Source organism: Lynx canadensis, chromosome D1 (assembly GCF_007474595.2).
Source record: "Lynx canadensis isolate LIC74 chromosome D1, mLynCan4.pri.v2, whole genome shotgun sequence".
Lineage (NCBI taxonomy): Eukaryota > Metazoa > Chordata > Mammalia > Carnivora > Felidae > Lynx > Lynx canadensis.
Window position 1 is genome coordinate 20,575,721 of NC_044312.2, and position 26,734 is coordinate 20,602,454.

General features: G+C 52.3%; 1 protein-coding gene across 3 annotated transcripts in view; it reads left to right on the forward strand.

Moving 5' to 3' along the window:
• The window catches only part of GRAMD1B (GRAM domain containing 1B), a 172,304-nt gene that overhangs the window by 138,588 nt on the left and 6,982 nt on the right, over positions 1-26,734 (forward strand). For all 3 annotated transcript variants that reach the window (XM_030331116.1, XM_030331117.1, XM_030331118.1), the window contains 15 exons: positions 3,841-3,925; positions 4,718-4,821; positions 5,580-5,675; positions 7,542-7,622; positions 10,900-11,015; positions 12,824-12,980; positions 14,151-14,340; positions 16,168-16,311; positions 17,264-17,382; positions 17,614-17,756; positions 19,158-19,261; positions 19,829-20,032; positions 21,104-21,194; positions 25,333-25,440; positions 25,761-25,878. In XM_030331116.1, the coding sequence (XP_030186976.1) occupies positions 3,841-3,925; positions 4,718-4,821; positions 5,580-5,675; positions 7,542-7,622; positions 10,900-11,015; positions 12,824-12,980; positions 14,151-14,340; positions 16,168-16,311; positions 17,264-17,382; positions 17,614-17,756; positions 19,158-19,261; positions 19,829-20,032; positions 21,104-21,194; positions 25,333-25,440; positions 25,761-25,878 (1,860 nt within the window). The remainder of the gene's footprint in view (positions 1-3,840; positions 3,926-4,717; positions 4,822-5,579; positions 5,676-7,541; positions 7,623-10,899; positions 11,016-12,823; positions 12,981-14,150; positions 14,341-16,167; positions 16,312-17,263; positions 17,383-17,613; positions 17,757-19,157; positions 19,262-19,828; positions 20,033-21,103; positions 21,195-25,332; positions 25,441-25,760; positions 25,879-26,734) is intronic.

A 26,734-nucleotide genomic window follows, 5' to 3' on the forward strand; every position in this document is an offset into this window, starting at 1 on the left:
GGCCCTGTGCACCTGCCGTGTGTCTGCGTCGTCTGGCCCCTGCCTGCCTCTTGAAGTGGCTGTCCACACTGACTAGAGGAGGGGCTTCCCCACATCCCCTCTGGGTCACCCTCAGCCCAACAGCCGGCCACACTGTGGGAGCCAAAGTGGGACAAAGCAAAACCTGGCCATGGGAGACTGGCTGGCCAGCCTGTCCCAGGAACCATGCGGACTACACCCTCCCACTCGTGAGGTTCCGTGCTGAGAGCAGAGCTCTAGGAGGGAAAAGGAGGCCGGGCAGGGTCACGAAGGCTCTCTGCCAAGCCACCAGAGGTTGCCCATCTGTGTCCAGCCCAGACAAGACGGACTGTTTTCATCCTGAGGGAATCAGAGCTCAAGGAGCGGGGCTCCACTGGGAGGCGGAGCCGTGGGGAGCAATGGAATCTCTGACGGAGTCTGGGGTCCTCTGGAGCCTCCTGCTGGAGCAGGACAGCCAGCCTTTGCAGTGGTACCTGAAGAAGTTTCCAGATACGCCTGCTGGTGCAGAGCTCTGCTTTGGGCACGGATCTGAGGAAATCCCAGCCGTGAGTGTGCCTCCCAACCCCTCCGGGCCTGAGTGACATTCCGCTGGGCCTTTGTAATTCGTCACTTGGCCCCAGATCACCCAAGGGCCCCAGATCTTGATAATCCTTGAGCCAAAGTTCTTTGACGATTTTAAATTAAAATAGGTGAGCCATGGCTCACTCTTGGAGAAGATTGTTTTAAGAGCGGGCTGGGGGGGTGGCGGGGAGCAGAGGGTCAGGTCTCTTGTGTCACAAGGATCTATGGTGGCAGGTCGTCCTACCGTGTATTTACTTAGAGTCTAGGAGGCAAAGGCGGCCTCTGTCCACACCGGCAGCCAGCCGGGAAGAAATCGGAGCATTTATATGCAAGACCAAGTTGAGGAGTCCCTACACCCAAGCCACTTGTTGTAGAACTGGCCGAGGTCAGAGGTCAAGGCGGGATTTGCCCTCCCCCTCCCTACAGCTGCAGCTTTGTTCTGAGGAGAGGGGAGGAGTGGCTCCCTCCCTTTGCCAGAGGTTTGGTGTGGAGATTATGGCCAGACACCGTGCACTGTGCACCTCTGTAAAATGCCCGAGTTCCCAGTGGATGTGAGGGAAATCCGGGTGAGGGAGCACTATGGAAAGCCCATTAGGAAGAGGAACACTTCTGGGCTTCAGGTAACTGGATGCCTGATGCCCGCTTTCACCTGCAGGGGGCTCGGGGCCATCCGGTGGCTGGTCCTCAGGCTGATAACCGGAGTGTGGTAATGAAGACCCGCTTGATCGTTGCATTCATTTAAAAACAATTAATCGTGGTAAGGAACATAAAACGTTCCATCTTAAGTATTTCTCAGTTCAGTAGCATTAAGTGCATTCGCACTGTGCTGCCACAAATTTCCAGAACTTCTTCCCCTTGAAAAACTGAAACTTTACTACCACACCCCTGGACAAAAAGACCCACTCGTGGGCCTGAAAGGCTAGCGGGGGCCCCAAAGCAGGTGAACATTTCGTCCGCAAGAGAGCGTGCTCTGCTGGAGCATCCTGTCGTTTCCTTCTTGGCACCGAGATCCTGAGGCAACATGGAGCCGTGACAGCGACCGGGGGCTCTGGTTCAGACCACCTTGGTTCGTGCTCTCCTCTCCCGCTTGGTAACCACATACTTTGGACAAGTTGCTTAACCTCTCTGTGCCTCAACTTCCTAGTGTGTAAAATGGGGTAATGAAAACAATCTGTGGCCAAATGAAATGATGTATATGAAGGGCTAATAATGACAATGCTTGGTACATGGTAATAACTCATTTTGTATTAGCTTAACTATAGCTCTAGAAGGGGCGCCTGGGTGGCTCAGTCGGTGAAGCATCTGACTCAGTTTTTGGTTCAAGCCCTGCGCCCGGCCCCACACTGACAGCTGGAGCCTGATGGGGATTCTCTCTTCCCTCTCTCTCTCTCTCTCTCTCTCTCTGCCCCTCCCACACTCATGCATGAGCTTGTGCGTTCTCTCTCTCAAAATAGATGAATACACTTAAAAAAAAAAAAAGAAGGTCAGACATAATTAGGAACTTACTGATGATCAGTTGGTCAAGCAGGGGTTTTCATTGTGCAGGCTCTGTTCTGCAAGGCCAGGCAGCCAGTTAGATTGGATATCTCAGTATCGGTTTGGAGCTATCATATAGGCCAGAGGAGTGTTATATTGGGAGGTCTTTTCTAGCCACAGGAGAGGTTGGCTTCTAGATACTCACTCCCAATGGCCCTGATACTTGGTTCAAACACATGGCAGGTGATTTTTGCAGTTTGGGCTTCTGCAGCACAGCATTGCCTGGGGGGAGGGAGGTAGCACGGCATCCACTGGGAATCTCTTCCAGAAATCCTCCCCAAACTGAAGTCCTGTCATTAAGTCTCCTTCAGCTTCCTGTGATATTCCTCTTCCCTCTGGCACAAAAGCCGTTGAGCCACTTAGCTCAGGTAGTCAGCTGCAGGCTTTGAATGTGGTCGGGCCACAGCCTGAGTTTGCTCACAGGCCAGCGAGCTTCACAGAAAGCCAAAAACGAACAGTCTAAGGTGCATTTCATTGCAATTCATTGCACCCAGCTGTATGTCAGTGGATTCCCAGGGAAGTGGCTGAGAGAGTGTAAATGGCCAAGATCTATCTGTCGCCATCATCAGGATAATCTGTGTGCACCCGTGCACTCCTGGCATAAGTAGGTCAGTGAACCTCCTGGGTGGAGTACACATGTTTCTCTGTCGCAATGCATGGCTCTTCCTGGGTTGTGCACCTGTCGTCTTGTATCATCCTCGGGTACCTTTTTTTTTAAATTTTTCATTTTAATTTTAAGATTGTAAGTTTGGAAAGATCAGGATTCCTGTCTATTCAACTGGCTGATGGAATTTCCATGGAGGATTTTGCTAAGGTAGTTTATGGGTACGAGTCTGCACGGAGGCACCCAAAAAGCTAGGTGGGCACAGGGTCACCTGGTGGCACCAGTGATGGGAGGTGAGCTCAGGACCAGGAATCCAGAAAGCTGCCCCTGACCAGCTGGAGAAACCTTGGGGAGGGGTCTCCTCTCTGGCCTTTGTTTCCTCATCAGTAATGGAAGTGTTGGAGTGGATAGTCTTATAAAGGGTGGGGAGGGAATGAAGGCTGCGTGCCTCTAGTTGCCAGGTGTGCTTTTAAATTCTCTACCTGTGTGCTTACCCTGGTACTAGCCTTACGGGTTTTTTAAAATCCAGTCTTGGTAAAGTGCAGGTCTTCTCCCTGCCCCGTTTTCCTGAGATATAATTGAGATGTCACATTGATATAGTCTTCCATTTTGATTTCTTTTTTTTTCTTGTTGTGAATTTCATACACGGCCAAGTACTTACTGTATTAGTCATGATAACCACTTCTGAGGGATGCACTGAGTACCGTCATATTCTGGGTCCTCCCGGGGGGCTGAGGGAGCCCTTCTGGGCCCCTGTTTCACTGTCAAGGTGGTACTTCCTGCTGGCAGAAGGCAGGACAGCAATAGCTCTCATGGTGGGTCCCAGGAAGCTCCCTGGACGTGTCCCTCCTTCTTTTCTCTTCTTGGGATGTAATGTGGGCCCTGCTTCGTCTGTTTGACGTTTTTGCGTCGATGGCCACTTTTTCAGTGGCAGATTCTCTCCGCGGTGTTTTTCCATAATACCGAAGCTCCCTTTGCCTAACCTGGCCGCTTAGGGTCTGTGGGATAACAGGGCCTCATCTTTGCCTTTTAAACACGCAAGCAGGTGCTTTTCCTGCATCTGCCTCCCCAGCCCCACAGAACCTGGAAGCATCCTGCTAACCTTGGTCGTTGTCGTGCAGGTATTAAGCCCAACTTACAAGCAGAGAAATGAAGACTTCAGAAAGCTCTTTAAGCAACTTCCAGACACGGAGCGCCTCATTGTTGGTGAGCTGGGAGACCTGGGGATGGAGGGCAGGGGGCAAGAAGGAAGTCTGGGATCCCAAGGACAGCACTCAGGCTGCTTCTGTCTCGAGGTTGCCCACATAAAAGCCAGCCCAAGCGAGAACATCTGTCCGGGAGCAGGGAGAGAAGATGTCCAGAGCGCCGACCCCGGTGGTTGTGGCTCAGGGCTAAGTACCATGTGTGTGGTGGCCTTGACAGAAAGCCCAACCTGGAAGGAGTCTCTGCCATTCTTAACCTCTGTAGATGGCCCAGCGGTGAAGGGTTGGGGTAACTGTGTAGGGGAGGGGTGTTCGTTGACTTTTAAAAAAAAATTTTTTTTTAGTGTTTATTTTGAGAGAGAGAGAGCACGAGAAGGGAGGGGCAGAGCAAGAGAATCCCAAGAAAGCTCCATGCTGTCAGTGCAGAGCCCCATGCAGGGCTCAATCTCATAAAGCGTGAGGTCATGACCTGAGCTGAAATCAAGAGTCGGACACTTAACCAACTGAGCCACCCAGGCGCCCCGTGGCCTTTTCTACCTCCGACGTCTTTGCCCCGCCTCTGCCATCTCATCCATTCCTCTGCCTCCAGGTGGAAGCACTGTGATCTTTCAAATCACATGAGACACCAGGGACTCCCTTGGCCACTAGTTCAAGGGTCTCACCCACCTAGTGAGCCTAGTGAGTGGGAGGCAGTTGGGCTCCCCCAGTGCTGGTGCAGGGCGGGCATGCTTAACTTGTAGTGGTTCGCTGAAGATGCATCCCGTCTCTGAGCTCTCTGCCCCCCATCCTACCACAGATTACTCATGTGCACTCCAAAGAGACATTCTTCTTCAGGGCCGACTCTACCTCTCTGAAAATTGGATCTGCTTCTACAGCAACATCTTCCGCTGGGAAACTCTGGTAAAGACCTGGGGCTTGCCTCCGGGGTTGTCCCCTTGGCTGTGACTGAACAAGCTGCCCCCACCTGCCCCTTTTTGTTGACTTCATGCTCCACCCACACCTTTGCACAATTCCTAAATGTACAGGCCAAGTCTTGAGGGATAGACCTCCTCTACCACGTCTTCCCCTCCCTCCCTCCCTCCCTCCCTCTTGGGTGTGGAAGAGAGCGTGGGAGCATTTGCTTTCGGCAAATGCAGTTAAGTATTCTGCAAGGCGTAGGATAGTTGAGTAAAAGGAACATTGGCCTCAGAACTGGCTTGTACGTTATCTGCGTTCTCCACCTAGTGAGCTGTGTGCTACTAGGCTGGTCCTTTGCTCTTTCTCTATTTCCTTATCTTAGGAGATAAAGTGGGAAGAGGTAAACTGGGTGACTTTTATGGTTGCATCCAGTGCCGGTGTTCTGTGTTTCTGTAAGTGGCAAGTAGCACGGGGCCTCTGCACGTTAATCGGACTGTGTAGACTTGAGAAAGAAGGCTCCCTGCACCAGGAGCTGAGGCACCCTTGGGCTCTAGGCGAGGCTCAGCTACCACGTCGCCCTGTGGCCTCCGTGAAGTAGGGGGCTAAACCAGATGATCTCTGAGGAGGTCCCTTCTAGGTTTAGAAATACGTAGACTGACACGTGATCTCCCCTCTCTGAACTGGGGCCGTGCGAATGCTCACTGCTGACTCAGTTAATGTCTCCTCTCCTTATCCACCCTCCCTTCCCTGTGGGGTGCCAGCTGACTGTCCGTTTGAAAGACATCTGCTCCATGACTAAAGAAAAAACAGCTCGCCTCATTCCCAATGCCATCCAAGTTTGCACTGACTCAGAAAAGGTAAGTGGAGTCCGACCTTGGACTTTCTGCTCCCCGCTGCCCCTGTCCCCAAGCCTCCCACTTCTGTCCCTCAGTTGCATGAATATGGAAGCCAGTAGGATGGCAGCGACGGATGGTCAGGTGATGCAGATCGTGGGGGTCGCCTCCACTGGGTCAGGGTGTTTGGATTCTGAGCAGGGGTGAAGATGGAACGGCTGAACGTTGCACTTGGAGCCGGAACACTTAAATTTGAGTCCCGTAACTGTAGGTGTGTTCCATTGCCTCTCTCAACCTAAGTTTTCCCATGTATAAAATGGAGCCAGCCATTCCTATAACACTCTTGAAATGACATCACATATTTGGAAACACTAAATCGTGAAGCGTTGTACACATGTAAGATGTTGTTATATATCTGTGTAGAGCTCATCAAAAGGGATGAGAGTCAGGGGCGCTTGGGTGGCCCAGTCGGTTGAGCGTCTGACTTCGGCTCAGGTCACGATCTCGCCGTTGGCGAGTTCGAGCCCCGCGTCGGGCTCTGTGCTGACAGCTCAGAGCCTGGAACCTGCTTCGGATTCTGTGTCTCCCTCTCTGTCTGCCCCTCCCCTGCTCATGCTGTGTCTCTCTCTGTCTCAAAAATAAATATAAACATTAAAAAAAAAAGATTTTAAAAATAAATAAAAAGGGATGAGAGTCTGGTAGGAAATGGATTCGGCACATCAGGATGGGGAAAATGTGGTCGGTAACATTTAGGGCAGAGAAAACACTGTGATCTTTGATCTTTAACCAGAGCCTGAAGACTGATCGCTTCAGGGCTAGGGGTGGACCAGGCTTCTGCTGAACACAGGTCCGCCATGCCCTTGGACTGAGGCAGTTCAGTGGCAACAACCATGAGACTTTGGGGTCAGATGGTGTTTGGTTTGAATTCTGTTTTTTCTCACGAATCAGCTTTGTGATTACAGACGTCACCTGATCCCCACCAGCCTGTTTATTAGGTATTAGCAGTTATGTTTATTTTCCAAGGCTTTTGTGTGATTAAAATGAAGCAGCAGCATTTGGGAAGCGCCTGGATCGTGTTCAGTACCATCTGGTTTCCCATCATTTCCCTTCCGCATGTTATACAGGGTCCCCACTAATGTGTAAGCACAAAGAGCAGGAGTCCCTCCCTGTCCTGATTGCTGTTGTATCCCAAACATGTAAAATCATACCCAGCATGTACTACATTCAGTTATTTGTTGACTTAATATTGAAAGGGTGAGTGGGTTAGTGGGTTTGTCTTCTCAAGGGCCAGTTCACAGATCAGCACTTAATAACCCAGTTCTAGCCAGTAGGTGAACGAAGCTGTTTTACGGAGGTGAAAACCTCCACCCAGAGAGAGAAGCACCGAGGAAACATGGGTGAGTGAAGGACTTGGTGACAGTGAGGACTTAGGGGGTCCCAGGTACACAGACCCCGAGGATTCATCCCCATCGCGAGAATACCCTGGTGTCGTGGTCACAGATAACTGTAGCATTTGGGGATGAATTCAGCAGCTTCTTTGTTTATTTTTGTTTTATTTTAATTAATTAATTAATTTTAATGTTTGTTTTTGAGAGAGACAGATAGAGTGTGAATGGGGGAGGGGCAGAGAGAGAGAGGGGGAGACACAGAATCTGAAACACCCTCCAGCTTTGAGCTGTCAGCACAGAGCCTGACGCGGGGCTTGAACTCAGCAACCATCAGATCGTGACCTGAGCTGAACGGTCGGACACTTAACCGACTAAGCCACCCAGGTGCCCCAGCAGCTTCTTTTTTTTTTTTTTTTTTTTTAAAGGATGAAGCACCCTGTCTCCTCCATTCGTTATATCGTGAGTCTTACCAGATATTTCTTGCTGTTTTCCCCAAATCTAGCACTTTTTCACTTCATTTGGAGCCCGGGATAGGACGTACATGATGATGTTCCGGCTCTGGCAGAATGCACTCCTCGAAAAGGTAAGTGCCGCCCAGCTCCTTCCTTCAGGCTCAGCATGCACATCCATCTGGAATGCTCTTTCCCCTGAGGTGGGGGCCCCACGGAGAGATTGCTCTTACTGGGACATTGGCTTGCTCCAAAGCCGCCCACGTGGTTCGGGAAAGCCCCCCAGACTTGGGGTGAGTTACGTCTTCTCCCACACGTGGTGCTGTGTGAGCAGCCTCGTTGCTGTCTGCACCGAGGCCTTCCTGGACCTCAGACACTTCAGTCCCACTGTTGTAAAATGTGCCAGCATTTGTTTTAGTCAGGAATGGTGAGACACACAGAGGTGGAGGTGACTGTTAGGAAAGGATCAGTTTTCAGGCTTACGGGTGCCTAGAGGCAGAGGTGCCATCCCACCATGCAGAAACACACGGGGAAGTGCCAGCCGGCATCAGCCAGGAGGCAGAGAGAGCGAGGGGGAAAGCATGCCAGAGCTTTTATTGTGATTTTTTTTTTTTGCAGGAAGCAATAGGTGAGGCAGGGTAAGCAGGCGGACAGGTTGAGGATCAGCTACTTTGAATAATTCCATCTGGCTTCAGGGCACAGAGACTGTCTCTGGGTGCCTGGTACCTGTCCCTGGGGTACGTAAAGCTGCATACTAGGGACCTGGACTGTAAGAGCTGGAAAAGAAGGTGGTATCCACCTCGGATTGGTCAGTCGCGTGTGAAAGATGCACTTCAGGCACGTGGTTTTCTATCTGCGGGAATTACCTAACCCCAGGAGGGGCAGTCCCTCCCCAGTGAGCAAGGCCTCAGATCCCGGAGCATCAAAAATACAGAAAATAGGGGGCGCCTGGGTGGCTCAGTCGGTTAAGTGGCCGACTTCGGCTCAGGTCATGATCTCACGGTCCGTGAGTTCGAACCCCGTGTCGGGCTCTGTGCTGACAGCTCAGAGCCTGGAGCCTGTTTCAGATTCTGTGTCTCCCTCTCTCTGACCCTCCCCCGTTCATGCTTTGTCTCTCTCTGTCTCAAAAATAAATAAACGTTAAAAAAAAAATACAGAAAATAGGGAAATAGAGTTAATACAGCCACAAGTTTGACTGCTTGAGTGTCTGAAGGACACTGAGGGGACACAGATAAATGTGATATCATGGCCACATTCCTTAGAAAACTCACACTCAGATGTCAGGGCAGAGGGTGTGTTGATAAATAGCCCCCAAGCCAGGGAAAGAGACGTAGGAAGAAGTTACATGGTTATAATTAGTTATTATATATATGACATGTATGTATCTACCCTGATTCTATCCTGAACAATCTGAAGAAAACTGGGTAGATTTATTATTTAGAATTTCATGGGGCGCTTGGGTGGCTCAGTCGGTTAAGTGTCCTGACTTCAACTCAGGTCACGATCTCGCGGTCCATGAGTTTGAGCCCCGCGTCAGGTTCTGGGCTGACGGCTCAGAGCCTGGAGCCTGTTTCAGATTCTGTGTCTCCCTCTCTCTCTGCCCCTCCCCTGTTCATGCTCTGTCTCTCTCTGTCTCAAAAATAAAATAAACGTTAAAAAAAAAAAATTTAAAATTTCTTCTAACCTGAAGATCTACAACCCTGGCATAAATCTAGGTAACTTATTTTAGCTGAGATCTTCTGCCTTAAGTAGCTATCAATAATAGTAACATGATAATGTGTTTTAACGTCCACTGGCCTGTTTGGATCTTCAGTTCACAACCACTGTCATTGCTGGACAAGACAGAGGGACATCCATACGGTTCACAGGATCTCTCACAAAATAGATGTGTGCCGATTGTCCTTGACCTGGTTGTGGTCAATCAAGCCAAGCCAAATGGAATGGTCAGGGAAGGGTGTATGAAGAAGGGGAGAACATAGAATGGCAAAGGCGTCCCAGGTGGGATGAATGCTATGCATAAGGGCCAAAGATAGGAGGCAGGAGGTCCAGATAAAGGAAAAGGAGATGTCTCCCTCTGGCTCTGTGAGGGCCAGCACCCGCCAGCTCAGGGAGAGCCCTGACTATGCTATTCTAGGCATTTCTCCTTAGGTGGAAACCCAGAACCCTGGCTCATGGCAATCTGCCAGCACCTGCTGGTTTTTTTTTTTTCCCCCCTTAATTTTTAATTTTATTTGGGGGGGAGTGGCAGAGAAAGGGGGAGAGAGAATTTCAAGCAGGCTCTGTGCTGATAGCATGGAGCCCGATGTGGGACTCGATCCCATGACCCTGGGATCATGACCTGAGCCAAAATCAAGAGTCAGACGCTCAACCGACAGAACCACCCAGGCGCCCCAGCACCTGCTTCTTAAACCATAACCTTGAAAGGATGGACTCGGAGAATTCTCAGATTCTTCATCGAATCTATTGATGGGAAACATTCTTTATGTTTCACTTAAAAATCTATCTTTGTATTTTCACTGCTTCTCTTTTTCTTAATTCTCTTGCTCTCTTTTTCACATACTTCCCTTACCACCTGCTCCCCCTCCTTCCAGTTTAAGACTCATTCATGGTCTCTCCAGTCTTAGTTCTTCCACGTTCTGTTGCCTCTTTCCCAAAAATCTGAACCCCATGCGAGCTCACTTTTCTGAGGGCAGTACTTTTGAGGAGGACCTGTAGACACCCAGTGAAATAAGAAACTAGAACTAATACATAGAACTGTAGGCAAACTGATTCTGCGTGAGAATAAAGAAGGACGTGTTCAGGTAGCCAAGAGAGGGTTGGATGTGATGACCTTTGAGGTCCCTTGAACTATGAGAATATAGGCTTCTTTCCAATCACAAGAACTGTCCAACTATGGAATGGGCCTCTGAGGTCACACCTCATCCTTGAACATGAAGCAGTAGGGCCTACGTGGCCAGCATTAGTATAAAGAGATATCTGAGGTGTTGGGTAGACTGGCTCAAGGGACCGAGTCCGAATCAGACGCTCTGTGATCGCCTTGACCCCAGAGTAACACTGGCTTATGACGCCTAATGCTCGACCTCATCCATAGGAGCAAAAGATGGATAGTTACCGTCCTTAAGGGGCCAGTTGATTCCATTATGCAAACCTGAGTTGTGGGGACAGGTCAAGTTCCTGGCTCTACTGAAAGCCATATTTTTGGCAGAAGATAGGTATCTGACGATGGGCTTGGAAAAGGGAAGAAGAGGTGGAGGAAGCTGTCACAGAGGTGTTACCCTCCTCTTCGTCCAGCAAAGGAGCATGGAGGCCAGCTTCTCCTTCCCTCAAGGGAGTCCAGCTCAACTCAGTGCCTCCATGTAGAGTGGGGTCCTGAGGAAGGAAGGGTCACAGTCACTCTGTTGTCTCCTGCAGCCCCTGTGTCCCAAGGAGCTCTGGCACTTTGTTCACCAGTGCTATGGGAATGAATTGGGCCTTACCAGTGATGACGAGGACTACGTGCCCCCCGATGACGACTTCAACACTATGGGGTGAGAAGGCAGAGGGCAGCTTCTCCAAAGAGGGACTGGGATGGTAGGGACAGCCTTCCCGGGGAGTGATGTCTAAGTGAGGTCCTGAAGGAAGTGAGGGGGTCAACCATGAGCTTACCTGTGGGAGACTTTCCCAGGCAGAGAGAAAAGCAAGCGGGTGGGTGGGTGGGTGGAATGGACAAAGCACAAGCGGGAAGAGGTGAGGCCAGGGGCCAGATTCTGAAGGCCTTTTGGCCAACATGATGATTGGCTCTCACTCAGAGTGGGACAGGAAGCCCTAGGAAGGCTTTGAGTAGGTAATTGATAACTGACTTAACATTTTAATAGGATCACTCTGGTTCCTGGGTTGAAAATAGATCAGGGAGGAGCAAGAGCAGACAGGCTAAGAGGCTTGAATAATTTAGATCATTTAGATGAGAGGTGAAGGTGGTTTGGACCAGGAGGGTAGCAGTAAAAATGCAGCAAGTGGTTAGTTTCTGAATATATTTTTGAAAGTAGAACCGGATACATTTTGAAGGATTTGCTGACAGATTGGAAAGGAACCAAAAATGGCTTTAAGGTTTTCTTGGATTTACCAACTGGAAGACTAGAGAAGGTCCGAACCGAGATGGACAATACTATAGACCAGATTTGGGGGAGAAGATCAGGCAAGTTGGGTCTCAGAGGACTGTTAGCCAGGTGGAGATGTCACATAGACATTTGTGTTTGTGAGTGTGGAGTTCACGAGGGAAGTCTGGGCGAGGGACATAAATTAGGGAATTATGAGTGGATAGCCGTGAGATTGGCTGAAGCCACCAAGTGGCTGAATGAACATAAGAAAAGAAGTTCAGGGACTCAGCTTGGGGACACTCAACAAGAAGGAGAAGCAACAAAAGAAATCCTAGAAGAACAGCCAGCCAGGCAGGAGGAAGACTGGGAGACCTGGCATCCTAGAGGCCAAGGGAAGGAGGCTCTAGGGAGAAGGAAGCATCGTTGTATCTCATGCTGTCGATGGATTGAGAAAGATGGGAATGTGGGTAGGTGGGGACCCAGTGGTGGTGTGTGAGGCACAGAGCAGTAGAAGGCCAGGAAAGAGCACCGAATGTGTCGTAGGTAGACCTGGGCTCAGGTAGGATTTCCGACATTTAGTGGTAGTTATCACTTAATCTCTGTGAACATCCGTCTGTTTGATTATCTTTAGGAAGCACATAATAGATTACTCAAGAGTTGTCATGCATCCAAATGGGGCGATTGGTAAAGTTTAAGATGTTGGTGACGGTGATGATTGCTCCCTTGGGAAAGGCTACAGTGACGTCCCTGAAGTGTCCCTACAAGGACACCCACCTCTACCTCAAGGAGGGTTTCCCTTCAGGCGTCCAAGGCAAAGAAGTTCACTAGTTAGGATACAGAATCTGGGCATTATCAACAAAAGGCCCTCGTGTCTGGGATCTCATCCTCATCACTGTGTGGGAAATAAAATGTGTGTTCAGAGACCGGTTATTTCATTCAAAGGGTCAGGTTGGGATGGGATGGGATGCCAGTGGGCGAAAGATAGTTTAAGACACATAATAGTCGTATTTAGGCATGGTTGAATCTAAGAAAAGGTGACTTTGGAGCCAGACATTGTACATGGGGCTGGGGGTGCAGGGTGGGGAGAAGGCGCCAGGAGAACAGTGTAGCAGGGGGGTGGTGTTTTGAGGAAGATCATTCACAAAGCAAAGAAGCAAGAAAGCCGATAGTTTGAGATGGGGTGGACAGATCTGGGGCTCTTAGAATAGTTGGTGGTCTTGGCAGCAAGGTTAACAGGAACGTATGGTGTCCTCTCTCAGCTACTGTGAGGAGATCCCCGTGGAAGAGAATGAAGTGAATGACAGCTCGTCGAAAAGCAGCATCGAGACCAAGCCAGATGCCAGTCCTCAGCTACCCAAGAAATCCATCACCAACAGCACGCTGACATCCACAGGGAGCAGCGAAGCCCCCGTGTCGGTACGGGCAGTAAGACCTTTCTTCCTCCCCCAATCCAGTGGCCAGTGTTTCCCAGCCGAGCTAACTTCACAGGACCCCAGCCTGGGGAGTGGGCAGAAGGGAGGTTGGTTACCCTGTGGTCAGTTTATTCACGGAGGCATCCTAGAGCCGGTGGGCTCTCTGTTCTAACAGCATAGTCCCAGGACCCAGAGCCGGGTTCTCAGTGCCTTGAATATAAGATTTTGTTTGCTTTCTGAGTGGATAAAAACCATTCCAAGTTCACTGATGTGGGCTTCGCTCCCGGTGGAGTGTTCCAGATCAGCCCCTCTGTGGAGAATTATCCCAGGGTTGTGTGTGTGTGTGTGTGTGTGTGTGTGTGTGTGTGTGTGTGTGTGTTTACTGCCTTGATCTGAGGTCAAAATCATGTATGAATCTGGGACTGTATACCTCTTTCCTGTTCATTCAATAATTAGTTTTTGAGTTCCTAGTGTATATACACTCCGATTTATTTTCCCACTGTAGCTAGACTTTGTGAAAGAGAGAAAAATGTGTTCAGAAGAAAGACCTTTATTCTCTGAGACTTGGTTACAGAGGGGATGGAAACCTGATGAAGGAAGTGTCAGGTGGCTGGCAGGTAGAAGAATGGGTGGGGTTTCTTGGAAAGGATTCCCCGAGAGGGGGGCCTCCTGTTCCACTGGCGTAGGGGTCAGGCAGACCACCTGGCCTTGGAATGAAAACGTTATCCGTTTGGTGCCGAATCTCCATTTTCTGTCTCTGGGGTTATCTCAAAAACGGAAAGACCTGTATCTCTTCCCTTCCAAGGCTAAGGGGAGAATAAATTTAAAAACGCCGATGAAGCTTTTGAGCTTCTGAGCAGACGGGTCATAGCCAGAGGCAGGCTGACGTGTTGTCACCTGGCTCCAGGGACAGAGCTGTGCCTGAAGGCACTAACTCTGCTCACTGCCGGGGCTTGGTGTGCTCTTCCATGGTGAGCGAGACAAGGGCAGAACCTTCTTCTGTGTTCTCCCATCTTCCACGGTGGAGCTGGGGAAAACCCCTGGAGTGTGACTCCAGCCCAGCTCCTGAGCAGCTGTGTTGTGAACGTGAGCGCTCCCCAGGCTGGGGAAATCTCCCTTTGGAGACCCCCCAGCAGGTTGCCCCTGTCGGGTGACGGCTTCGTCCCCACTCTAGTTTGATGGCTTGCCCCTGGAGGAGGAGGTGCTGGATGGCGATGGGTCCCTGGAGAAGGAGCTTGCCATTGACAACATCATCGGGGAGAAGATGGAGATCATCGCACCCGTGACCTCCCCTTCGCTGGACTTCAATGACAACGAGGACATCCCCACCGAGCTCAGTGACTCTTCCGACACCCATGATGAAGGTGGGCATTGGAAAATGGGTGTGCAGCGTGGCCCTTCCTCTCTCCATTTTGAAGGCTAATGGGATGTCGTGTAGGAAGGCTGGAGTCCGTGTCTGGGCTTCCAGTGGAAGGGCGGGTGGGTAACAGAGCCTTTTTTTTTAATTTCATTTGTTATTAACATACGTTTTTCAGGGTAGTCACTGCAGGACCCATGTTATGCCATATTTGTCTTTCTTCACTCGATGGATAATGCTTTGTCGTGCCATCCCGTCTTGTCACTAAGTGTACCCCCCGTTGCCTTGTTCGTTGCCCATAGAGATGCGATGCAGGGCAGTGTATATGCCACAGGAAAGTGCCAGTCAGCTGCTTCCTGGAAATAATCAGATTTTTTTTTTTTTAATGTTTGTTTATTTTTGAGCGAGACAGAACACGAGCGGGGGAGGGCAGAGAGAAAGGGAGACACAGAATCCGAAGCAGGCTCCAGGCTCCGAGCTGTCGGCATAGACCCCGATGCGGTGCTCGACCTCGAACTCACAAACCATGAGATCGTGACCTGAGCTGAAGTCGGACGCTTAACCGACTGAGCCACCCAGGTGCCCCTGGACATAATCAGATTTTAATAGAACCTTGCTTTAGTGACTCCAGCATTGGGCTTTCAGACCAGGCTACAAGGAAAGGTATTGCTGGGTCACTCGGACTCCAGAGTCTGCCTTTCTCTCCAGTACTTCTAGGTAGTATTTCGTACCTCATTCCTGCACAGGGTTAGCTTCTAGGACCTAGCTTGGGAATGTTTTGCTTCTGACATTCCAGGGCTGGAAGCCAAACTGTCAGTCTTCATGAAATTGGCTGATCCACTGAACTGGTGGTAGGCTTGACTAGTAAGTGTATGTGGACGGTGCTCATTTGAACATCTGTGGACAGTCCCTCCTGTGGTCACCTCGAGTGTCTTTCTCCCCCCTGCCTGGTTTCCCTACTCCATCTAGGATGCAGGGCCAGTGCAAATGACTGCACGGGTTGGGTACCGCATAGCAGCAAGGGCACCAGTCACATAAACTCAGACATGACCGCTCCCATAGTGCTTGTCTTGTGCAGTCATGGGCCCTGTGTGACGCTTCTGAGCCACAGGGGTGCCAGCAATGGCAGCATCGTGCCTGAGATCACATACCAGCCTCCGTAGGTGCGGCAGTTAGGGACTGTGGGGTGCTGAGGGCTTGGGAGGAGCGCTGGGGCTTTAGCAGCATGCCTGTACCCTCAGGAACGTTCTCCCAGAGCAAATAGAGACCGGAGAAAGGTGGAGGGTGTGGAAATCCTGGGGGAAACATCGCAGTGCCTTATGGAAGCGGAGCAGGGCTTGTATGGTTAAGGGATCACGGCCCTGCAGACCAGCCCAGCCTTAGAAGCTTTTATATAAACAGGTTATTCCAGATGAATCCATGTCCCTTTAACGCACTTGTGCCATGGTTGCAATGCCTTTTGTCGTCTGTCGTGGTTAACTTACAGGCTCTGGATAACTGATAACTTTGAGGTTACCAGTTCAGCTCAGGAAGTGAGATCTGAGTTTTAGTCTAAGATCACCTTGATTAGGTAGGAAGCCTTGAAAACAGAAGAGCCGATAGCACATTTCCATACTCTTTGTCAAGCGAGGCCGAATAGAATGCCAGTTAGAGTAAGTTTGTGCACGCGGGCGAAGGAGGAGACAGGGCAGAGGTGAGGTCATTAACCACTACCCACCCCGGCCGCCCTTGACCCTTGGTAAGGCCACATAAGCCACAGAGACGTAACTGCTCTGGGGGCGTCCCTGGGGCCGTCCACCCCTCTGCCTTCACTCTCCGTGGCTCTTCGGTGCAGGGGAGGTCCAGGCCTTCTACGAGGACCTGAGTGGCCGGCAGTACGTGAATGAAGTCTTCAACTTCAGTGTGGACAAGCTCTATGACCTGCTGTTCACCGACTCGCCCTTCCAGCGGGACTTCATGGAGCAACGGCGGTTCTCCGGTCAGTCCTTCCGGGGCCGGTGCCTCCCGTCCCTTCCCTCTTGGCCATACTTCTTCCTTTTCTCCCCAAGCTCCCTCGTGTTCCAGGCCACCCCATGGCCCGGGGCACCCCCTTTCCGGCTCCCCCAGGGCCCTGCTGGTTGCTCCTCCCCCACCCCAGCACTCAGTGCCAGGCCCCAGAGGCTCACCAGCGGGCAAGACCTCCCGGAGGCCACCATCTAACAAAGAGTAGCCGCGACCCTTTCTCAGTGGGCACCTGTGGTGTGCCAGGCACATGACGTTACCTCGTGTGACCCTCGGATCTGCCACGTGTGCGAGCACTGCGATCCCCAGGGTACCGAGGAGGAAACCAGAATTCAGACTGTTCTTGCTTGCCCGGGGCCACGCAGCCAAGTAGAGCCCGAGCCAGGATTCAAACCTAGGACTCTCTGCGTTCCTGCTTTGTACCTGCGTGCTCCTGTCTCCTCCCCTTGCCCCTGTTCTGCTCCCCAGCAGGCGTGTGGCTCTGGCCCAGCAGAGCTACTAGGCATCTGAGTCTGTGAAAGAGCATCTAGAGCGTAGCCCTCTGCCAGGAGGAGAGGGCATGCTGCGGGCACGGGAAGGACACGCCTTAGAGGAGAGGGCTTGTTCCCAAGGATCCCCGGCCCTCGTCACAGTAGCTCCAGTGTTGCCCGCACCCCCGCAGGTGGCCCCGAGACTGCCTGTCCCAGCCCCAGGAACAATCAGCATTCTGGAGCCCTGTGCAGAATTTCGGCAATGCTACAATGAGCCTCTTTCTGCTTCGACTCCCCCTCCTCCCCTCCTCCTCTCCGGGCCCTCAGGCTCCCACTGGCTTCCTTTTGGGGGTCAGTCGGCAGTCAGTACAGTCAAGAGTTCACTTGGAGGGGAAATTCGGATATGGTGAGGGCATGCCTCTTTCCCTCCCTCATCCCAGGGCTCTTCTCCACCCTCAGATATCATCTTCCATCCATGGAAGAAGGAAGAGAATGGCAACCAGAGCCGAGTGATTCTCTATACCATCACCCTCACCAACCCTCTGGCTCCTAAAACTGCCACTGTCAGGGAGACACAGGTGAGTTGAGGGCAGGGGCACCGAAGAGCGGCAGGAAGAAGGATCAGGGCTCGTACGCCAGGAAGAAGTTCCCGGGTTGCAAGCATCATCTAGCCCTGAGGTGGGAGCACCTAACGTCCTCCCATTCCCAGTGTTTCTGGGTCCTCCGCCTAGAAGTGTGCGGTGGGCAGGGGAGATGCTTCCCTTCCTTGCTTCTCTTTAGCGATGTCCGGTGGACGCTTCTCCCCACAGACCATGTACAAGGCGAGCCAGGAGAGTGAATGTTACGTGATAGACGCCGAGGTCCTCACACACGACGTGCCCTACCACGACTACTTCTACACCATCAATCGCTACACCCTCACCCGCGTGGCTCGGAACAAGAGTCGACTCAGGTGTGGCGTCTGGAGGGCCTGAGCGGGTTCACAGGAAGTCCCTGGTGTGCACGGATGTCCTCGCTCATGCAGTGGCAATAAAACGGGTGTTTGGTGAAAGGCTACAGGGAGCCCTCTTGGGAATCAGGATGTTCTGCACACCCACGTCTCAAAGGGGCCTGCACCTTTCTCATCCTCCTCTTTAAAAAACAGTTTTTGGGGTGGTGTCTGTGCTGCTGTCTGCGTTTATCTAAACCTCCCTCCCTCCTTCCTTCCTTTATTACCCCCCCCCCGCCGCCCCCTCGTACCTCCTGTCCCCCCCATCCTTCGCCCCCGCACAGTGTCTAGGCTTCTCCCTTCCAGCTTCTTTGGAGAGTTTCCTGACTAGACGTTCTTTCTATTCAGTTCACACAGAGGCAGCTTGTTGACCTCAGATAAACCTCTGTAGAAAGGCACCCGCCTGTAACCCCCTGAACACTTCTCGGGGGACAGGGTGAGGTGGCTCGCAAGCGTAGGCATGCTGACGTCAGGCCAGGGAGTCCCTGAGGACAGTTGGGGGGAGAGCAGGGCAGGCAGCCGTAAAAATGGGAGCATAGGGGTGCCCAGGTGGCTCAGTCAGTTAAGCGTCCAACTCTTGATTTCAGCTCAGGTCATGATTTCACAGTTTGTGGGATCAAGCCCTGCCGTGTCGGGCTCTGTGCTGACAGCCTGGAGCCTGCTTGAGATTCTCTCTCTCCCTCTCCCTCTCCGCCCCTCCCGTGCGCGCGCGCTCTCTCTCTCAAGATAAATAAACATTAAAAAGACGGGAGCCCTGTTTCAGAGCCGCTGTGTAGGAGTGGAAGGGGATAGTATGCAAGCAGAGAGATCCGTGACTGGGAGAGAGAACACTTAGAAAAAAGCAAGAGCTGGCAAGGTCAAGGTGGGGAGGCAAGAGCCAGGGCTGGTAGCAGATCATGCTCTGAAAGGTGGGAATGATGGAACCCTAGAGCCTGATTTGGACTTGAAAGTGTCTACAGAAGGCAAAAAGGACCCCCATGGCTGGCTGGCACCATCTGGAGGAGGCAGCGTGGTGTCACAATAGAGCTATGGGCTTGGAGTCGAGAGCCCTGTTGTTAGCCTTCGGTCCGCTAGACTAGTCTAGAACTCCCATTGTCTCACCTGCAAAGTGAGGATAAAGCCACCAGTTCCACTGATCTCCAAAGGCGGCCAGGGAGACCAGATGGCGTGGTGGGTGTGGTGTGAAGGGACTTTTCACCTCGTAAAGTGCGGCACAAATGCAAAGCCGCTTTGGACTTAAACCTGAAATCGCTTCTCGGCCTTTTGGCTAAGATCAAGTGTGGACTTAAACCTGAATTTCTTTTTGCGCGGCAGGGGAGGGTCTGCCCAGGAAATGGCTGATCGCGTTTCTGGCTTTTCCCTCAGGGTCTCCACAGAGCTGCGCTATCGAAAACAGCCCTGGGGGTTAGTGAAGACCTTCATCGAGAAGAACTTCTGGAGTGGGCTGGAGGACTACTTCCGCCACCTGGGTGAGCATGCGCTGTAGCCATCGGTGCTGCTTGAACTGCATCCGGCCGCCACCATCCAGGGGACCAGGAGACATGGAGAGTGGAGGGAGGGCAGACCGAGATGGGGAAGGAGTATCATGGGGTCCCTAAGTCCACCCAGAAATGGGTACAGAATTGGGCATGTATGGGAATGTGTGCATTTTCCAAGAGGTTCTGCCTGTAACTTTTACGGGATCTGTGACTTTTCCATCTGATCACACCGGTGGTAATTCAGTTACGGAGAGGAAATAAAAGCCTGTGAATGCTTCCATTAGGAAATGGGGTATGCCCCAAGTTGTGCGCATGAGGGTGCAGATCCTGGGGACCTAGGTCTACAAAATGTTGAGCAACCCTGAAGAGGGGTTGGGGTGGGGCTGAATCCCAGCTTCCTGAGGCCCGTGGCCATCCCCGAGGGACCCCTGCCCTCGCAGTCAGTGTCCCAGAGTACAGTATGGGAAGATGGCTCTCTCAGCTAGGAGCAGGCACCTGTTTCTGGAGGCCAGCGTGTCGAGCTGGAGGTATAGGCAGATGGCCTTTCGTCTGTGACAGAGAGCGAGCTGACCAAAACGGAGAGCACCTACCTGGCTGAGATGCACAGACAGTCTCCCAAAGAGAAGGCCAGCAAGCCCCCAACGGTACGGAGGAGGAAGCGCCCCCATGCTCACCTGCGGGTGCCTCACCTGGAAGAGGTGATGAGCCCCGTCACCACACCCACTGATGAAGATGTGGGCCACAGGATCAAACACGTGGCAGGTGCGTGCCAGGTGGGAGTGGGGGCGTGGCTCAGGGCTTTGACCCAGCGCCGTGTGCCCAGGCCGAGGTGTATGCGTGCACACACTCATTTTGCATCCTCGGGTATAGATTGTGTATGATTTGCACACGACTCCTTAAATTTCAGCCTCCGGATCCTCTACCTATTTCCCTTTGCCCTTTAATGTCCTCAGTCCCTGCTGAACCCACGTGTGGGGTCTGCTGAATAGACGTGACCTGAACTCCGTGTCCCTGTGGATAGACTCAACTGTGCAGCTTCCAAACTTGGGGCAAATGCACCGGGGACAAGCCCCAGTGCAGACGCCAGAGATGGCCTCATAACCTGAATGTCAGAGAGCCCAAGGCAGCCCCCCTCCCCTGGCCCCCACAGGCCCACTGAGGACCTGCCCTACCGGACAGTGGACTCCCTTGACCTGTCTCCCCCTTGCATCCAGCGTGCACAACCTCATGTCTTCTCAGTCATGGCAACATGCAGCCGTAAGAAGCCTTAGAGACGGCTAACCCGGCACTGAGGAACGTGGGCGTTCCTCAGGATGGGGACAGGAGAGGAGGAAAGAGCCAGCCTTCCACGTCCCTCCCCTCAGTCTCAACCGGAGCACCCCGCCTTAGGTGTTTTATACGTGGGATTTCTGACCAGCACGGCGTTTGAATAAACTGAGTCTCAGGCATTGAGACTTGCTCAGCATCTCGTAGCGGGTTATAAATAAAGCGAGGGGGGAGAGCGGTCTCTAGTCCTCGCCGCGGGCTGTTGCCTGAGCCATGGCTAAGCTGTGGGCACTTTGTCCCGCCCCTGCGTGTCCCAGTTACATAAGGCTGTTGAGTTTCCCGTGCGTTTGGTGACTTTAATGTCCGCGTTGCTGGGCCCACCCCAGACCTTGCCCTCGAGGAGTTTCCCTTGTACTTTTGTGGAGGCCGGGTGTATCTATCCTGTCATCGTGACAGCGCCACGGACGGTTGTCCTTCATCCCCTGAGGCTCTGTGCGTGACCGCCGTCAGAGCAGCCAGCGGATTTGAGCGCCACAATGGTGACGGCGTCTTTCCTCTCCCCCACAGGTTCCACGCAGACACGGCATGTCCCCGAGGACACCCCTAATGGCTTCCACCTGCAGAGTGTGTCCAAGCTGCTGCTGGTTATCAGCTGTGTGTAAGGGATTCCAGGCTCTTCCCCAACCTGCCCTCCCTGCCTGCTGGCCCCTCAGGCGTATGAGCACCCCCACACCACAGCCCTGCTTCTTCTTTGTCCTCTAGGCTTCTTCCTTCAGATCAGTCGCTCTGTCCGTCACTCCTTGCCTCTTTGCTTCTTTTTCTCTGTTTTATTTAGCATTTGCTGTAAGCTAGGCCTTCGGGATTGAGAAGGGGATTCTCTGCATCCATGCCCTTAGGAACTCAGTTTCAAGGGGATAGGACAGGCAGCAAATTCAGAATTACCGCACCGTTGGGAAAATGCTAACGTAGAGATGCTACACAGCATCTTCGGAGCCCATTCGTTCATTTGGGAGGGATGTTCTGTGGCTCTGCTGTGTGCCAGGTGCAAGGACCATGCACTCCTGGGCCCCCACTTTGGCGGGAGAGCCAGACAAAATCAATGACTACAGTCCAGAAAGGCATATGCTTATATTCATGTAAATAATTTATAATAGTGCCATAATGTTATAAAACGGTAGGCTCGGTGCCATTCACAGAAGGATGCTGGGCAGGGGGAGAGGGCATGGAAACAATGCGGGTGTAGGGTGGGGAGAGCACAGCTGTCTGCAGTTTAGTAAGCCCGCAGCCCGCCCCGGACGCCCCTGCATCCCTGTGAGCGCGGGGTGTCTGAGACAGCCGAGTGCTGACCGCTCGCGCTCTGTTCACCTGGTGCCTCTACCCCCGCCTTTCCTGGGGGTTGGGCTGTGCCGTGAGCTTATGGGGACACAGCTGGTGATGGGTGTGGGGGCTGCCTAGACGCAGGCCCTGCCAGTCGTGCACCAGGCACTAGCCTGCCTCCAGATCTTCCTTTTGTGACACCTCCTCCTCCCTCCTTCAACCCCCACCAAAGTGTTTTCAGAGAGGCAGAAGCAGGGGCACAGCCCAGCCATGAGGGAGCACTGAAGGAGGCCCTGGAGTGACATGGTTTGTTTTGCCTTTTTTTTTTTTTTTTTCCAAAATGTTTATTTATTTATTTGAGAGAGAGAGACAGAGAGAGAACAAGCAGGGGAGGGGCAGAGAGAGCAGGAGAGAGAATCCCAAGCAGCCACCGCACTGTCAGCGCAGAGCCCGACGTGGGGATCAGTCCCACAACCGTGAGATCATGACCTGAGCTAAAATCGAGAGTCAGACGCTAACCGACTGAGCCACCCAGACGCCCCACTTTTGCATTATATAAAAAAGTCACTGTGACAGCCATGTGCGGAAGCCTAGAGAAGGAAGGGCTGGAGGCGGGCAGACCAGTCAGAGTAAGTGGCAGTGATGTAGGTGAGCGTGACTGTCCGGCAGGCGAGCGATTGGGGCTGACAGGTCCTGCAGGGGGAAGACCCGTTAGCCACGCGGTTGGGTAGCCGCAGAAGAGGAATGACCGCAGCGAGCACCCGTAGATGGTTGTGTCATTAACAGAACAGGCACAGGGTTGTCAGAGAAGCTGCTCTGTGTGTCTTGAGTGTCCGCGTGTGTCTTGAACTGCCGAAGGTTATATCCAGGCGGAGGTGACAGGTACTTGCTGATGCGGACCTGGAGCGAGGCAGAGAAGCATGGGTCACGGATGCTGGTTTAGTCAGCAGTAGCATGAAAACCGTGGGTGCGGATGAGACCATCCTCCGAGGACAGCGGGGTGGGTGGGGGCGAGAAAGAGCAGGGCTGCAGACAAGGCCCCTGTGAGGAACGTGAGGCAGGCTCTCTGCTAACCTTAACTGAGTATGTAACAAACGTAGGTGTTTACATACGTAAGAACAACAAACAAACAAACAAACAAACGTAGTTCTTCTGTGAGTGGCCTAAGAAGCCAAGTTATTTTCACAAAATCAAATGCAGGGATGTGTCCGGGTGGCTCAGATCAGTTACGCAGCCGTCCGTTGGTTTCGGCTCAGGACATGGTCTCGTGGTTTATGAGTTCGAGCCCCATGTCAGGCTCTGCACTGACAATGCGGAACCTGCTTGGGATTCTCTCTCCATCTGTCTCTGTCCCTCCCTGCTTGTTCGTGTTCTCTCTCTCTCTCTCAAAATAAATAAATGAATCCTAGAAAAAGTCAAATGCAAAGACAGCTGTAAGACCAGTAAAATTCACATTTAGCAGCATCCATTTGACGTGATTCGTACTGTTCTGTAAAGTCTCTCCTGGTTGGGTTTGGGAGATAGAAAACTTTAACTTCAGGTAAGTTCCCTGAGCTTTTTCTGCATGTTGACTTATTTAAGTAGGCCTGCTCTTAATTAAGTACTTATTTAAGTAGGCCTGCTCTCCTGAGTCAGTGGTATAGCATGGCATTAACTAACTTTGGGGCTTTATTAGTTTGGGATAATCAGACCTCACCTTTCAACACCAGGGGGCTCAGGCGAGGGATCTGCTGACAATGTGCATGTGGAATGGACCTGTGTAGCACAGACCGCCCTGCGTCTGGCAGGCCCGCACCGCCGTCCGCCTGCCTCGAGGCAACTCGGCTCTCCCTCCTCTTTTCTCCGTGTAGACCACTGCAGGACCCTCCCTCAGCATGCAGGGGTGTCCCTGGACCTTCACTGAGCACAGGCAGGATTATACTAAACACAGACCCAAATGCAGGAGCTGAGATTGTGTGCGGCACATGCCGAAGAGGTGGGCATTCCGATCTCCTCTGGCGTGTGCTGATACAGTTAAAGACGGTATCGGTTGAAAGTCAACGCAATATTTAGAGATTCTTCTGGAGAACTCACAGAGCCCCGAGAACACGGCCCGGTAGGGTCAGGCATTTGCAGCTGCCAGCTCCAGGAATACTACCTTCCATGCAGAGAACAGCACAGTATCTCTCTCTCTCTCTCTCTCTCACGCACGTGCACACACACACACACACATTCAAAAGGTCAAAGGCATAGTGTCAGATTTTCTTTGTTGGTCCTTTTCCATCTTTCACTCTGTCTTCCCGGGATGCCATCTTCCCATTTCCTGTGTGTATCCTGATCTGGGCCTGTACCTCCTCTAACGATAAAACCGCCCTTCGTCGAGGGCTTCCTGGGTGCAGGGTGCTTTATGTCCACTTCGACCCATGCATGTCACAGCTCTAGCACGGTAGGCACCCGTCCCTGTTGAGGAAGGGGGTTCGGAGAAGCTAGGGAACTTCATCAGAAGTTAAGAACCTTGAAGCGGCAAGCCGGGATCGTTCCCAGTTCCGTGTGTCTCTCAGTCCCCTTGCTACCCAGGTCTTCATCTCTCTATTCCGTGACTTGTGTCCTAAGATGATCTTAATGGCAGCCAATGACACCGAGGGAAGAAGAGAATGTCCCCATTCTTTCGGTGGCTCTCTGTCCCCCCGGATCCATTCCTTACCACCTCCCTGTCTCTGACCAGTTCCGGCCCAGACCGGGGAGCCTCGTGACCCCAGCTGGGACTGGGCAGGTACCAGGAGGAGACTGCCCTTTTTAAGGCATCCCGCTAACACCTGTGACGTGGATCAGGCAGATGCTCCACAGTTTGACCTTCTGTTGTGCCTCAAGTTGGGTGGGTGGGAGGACTTGCCTCGATTTGTCACCGAAGATCTGTTTGCAGCTGCTCTCTCTGGCTCCTTGCTTGCTGGGTCTCCTCATCCATGGATGCTTGCTTCTGGTGTTTCCTTCCCCCAGCCTCTCAGTTGCTCTCTGGCTTGGTTACAGTGCAGCTCTCCCCGCCCCACCCCTGCACTGGTCTGTTCTAACCTCTGCCTCCTCCCTGTTTTTCCTCCTTGCTCCCATTAGGATCTGTTTCAGGTACTGGCTCTCTGATCGCTTCCTTTACCCTTCATCTCTTTTCCTCTCCATCTTACCTCCTCCCCCAGGCACCCAGACTCTGGGTGGCTCTTGCGTGTCTCTCTTTCCCAATGCCTTCACCCACCTACCTCCCCATGGCTCTCCTGCTGTGTCCCGGCCCCTCCAGATGAGAGTCTCTCTCTCTCTCTCTCTCTCTCTCCACCCCCCCTTCCTCTCCCTTGCTGCATCCTTCCACCTCACTCACTGCAATGCTTCAGGTGACCAGTGGTTAAGGACAGCAGCTGCCTCTGGGGTGGGGGCATCCCTGGCTTTTAGAGGGAGCAATTCTCGATGACGTCTCATGGCCGTTGCTTCCCCCTCCCCCCTCGTCTCTTCCCTAGTCTGGTGCTGCTGGTCATCCTTAACATGATGCTCTTCTATAAACTCTGGATGTTGGAATACACCACCCAGACCCTCACTGCCTGGCAGGGTCTGAGGCTCCAAGAAAGGTAATCCTCGCCTCTTCCCTTTGCCACCACGTTCACCCCACCCGGTACCGTGCCCCAGCTCCTGCCGCCCAGTCTCCTTGGGACTGCCCTGCTGCCCTTGACCAGTGGGTAACCCTTGGGGATGCATCCGTTGGCAAGCTATGAAAACTGTCCGCGTAGCTTTAGTCTGCTTCAGATCGGGGGCACAGTGGAACCGGGGGGCATTGAGTGGAGGACAAAGCAGTCTGATGTGACTCTCTGTCCTCTAGGGGTCTGGGAGCACAGGAGAGTCCACTGAGCATAACTCCAGCTGCCAGGGTACCCCTTCTTCTACCCCACAGGTTACCCCAGTCTCAGACAGAATGGGCCCAGCTCTTGGAGTCCCAACAAAAGTACCACGATACTGAGCTCCAAAAATGGAGGGAGATCATCAAATCCTCAGTGATGCTTCTTGACCAGGTGAGATGTCCCCACCTTCTCTCCTTGCCCCCGTCTTCCGGAGATGGAGCTCCTTCCCTGCGCTCTGGGAAGGATCACCATCCCCATCCCCACCCACCGGACCTCACTCTCCCATTTCATTCTTACCCTGGGCCATCCGATGTTCTGATTTTAAAGCCATCCTGGGATGGGCTGTTGGAAACACAGTTGCACTCCCCCAAATAATAACAATGAGGTTTGCGGGAAAGTTGTAGGTTGCACGGAAGGACCAATCTTTTTTCTTTTTTGGCAACTCACAGCCATCTGACAGGCATTCAAAGAGAGAACCTCCATTTCACAGCGATTTGTCTTCCCAGAGGGCCTAATTTTCTAGTTCCTTTTGATGTATGCCATCCCCCCTCCCCCGCCCTGAACACCACAGAGCCAACACACAACCCCTAATACGTCATTCTTCCCCTGAGGCTGCGCTGCTAGTCTGGGAAAATGGTTGTTGAACTAAGTCATCTTTCCATAACATCTTCTAGTACGGGTGCCTGTATTCCTTCCAAAAACTAGATGCATCTGTTTCAGAAAATCCTGGGGCAAAACCAATAATAAGTTTAGTTTTATCAAGGGCGGGAGCGTCTGACTTCCCCCAGAAGAAGTTAACATCTTATACAAAACTGCCATGTAGTTGCCAAGACAGCAAGAAGCTACCTTTGCTCTAAAGACAGTTAAGAAGATAAGAGACTAAGGCTTTGTCTTGTTCCCATTAAAATTTCTGTTCCTAAGGCGTTCCTTATGTTTGGTGACCAGCCAGACTTGAGGTGGAATCCCGACCTTGCCACCAACTAGACCTTGAGCAAGGGACATAATATTACTGACTTACAGTTTCTTC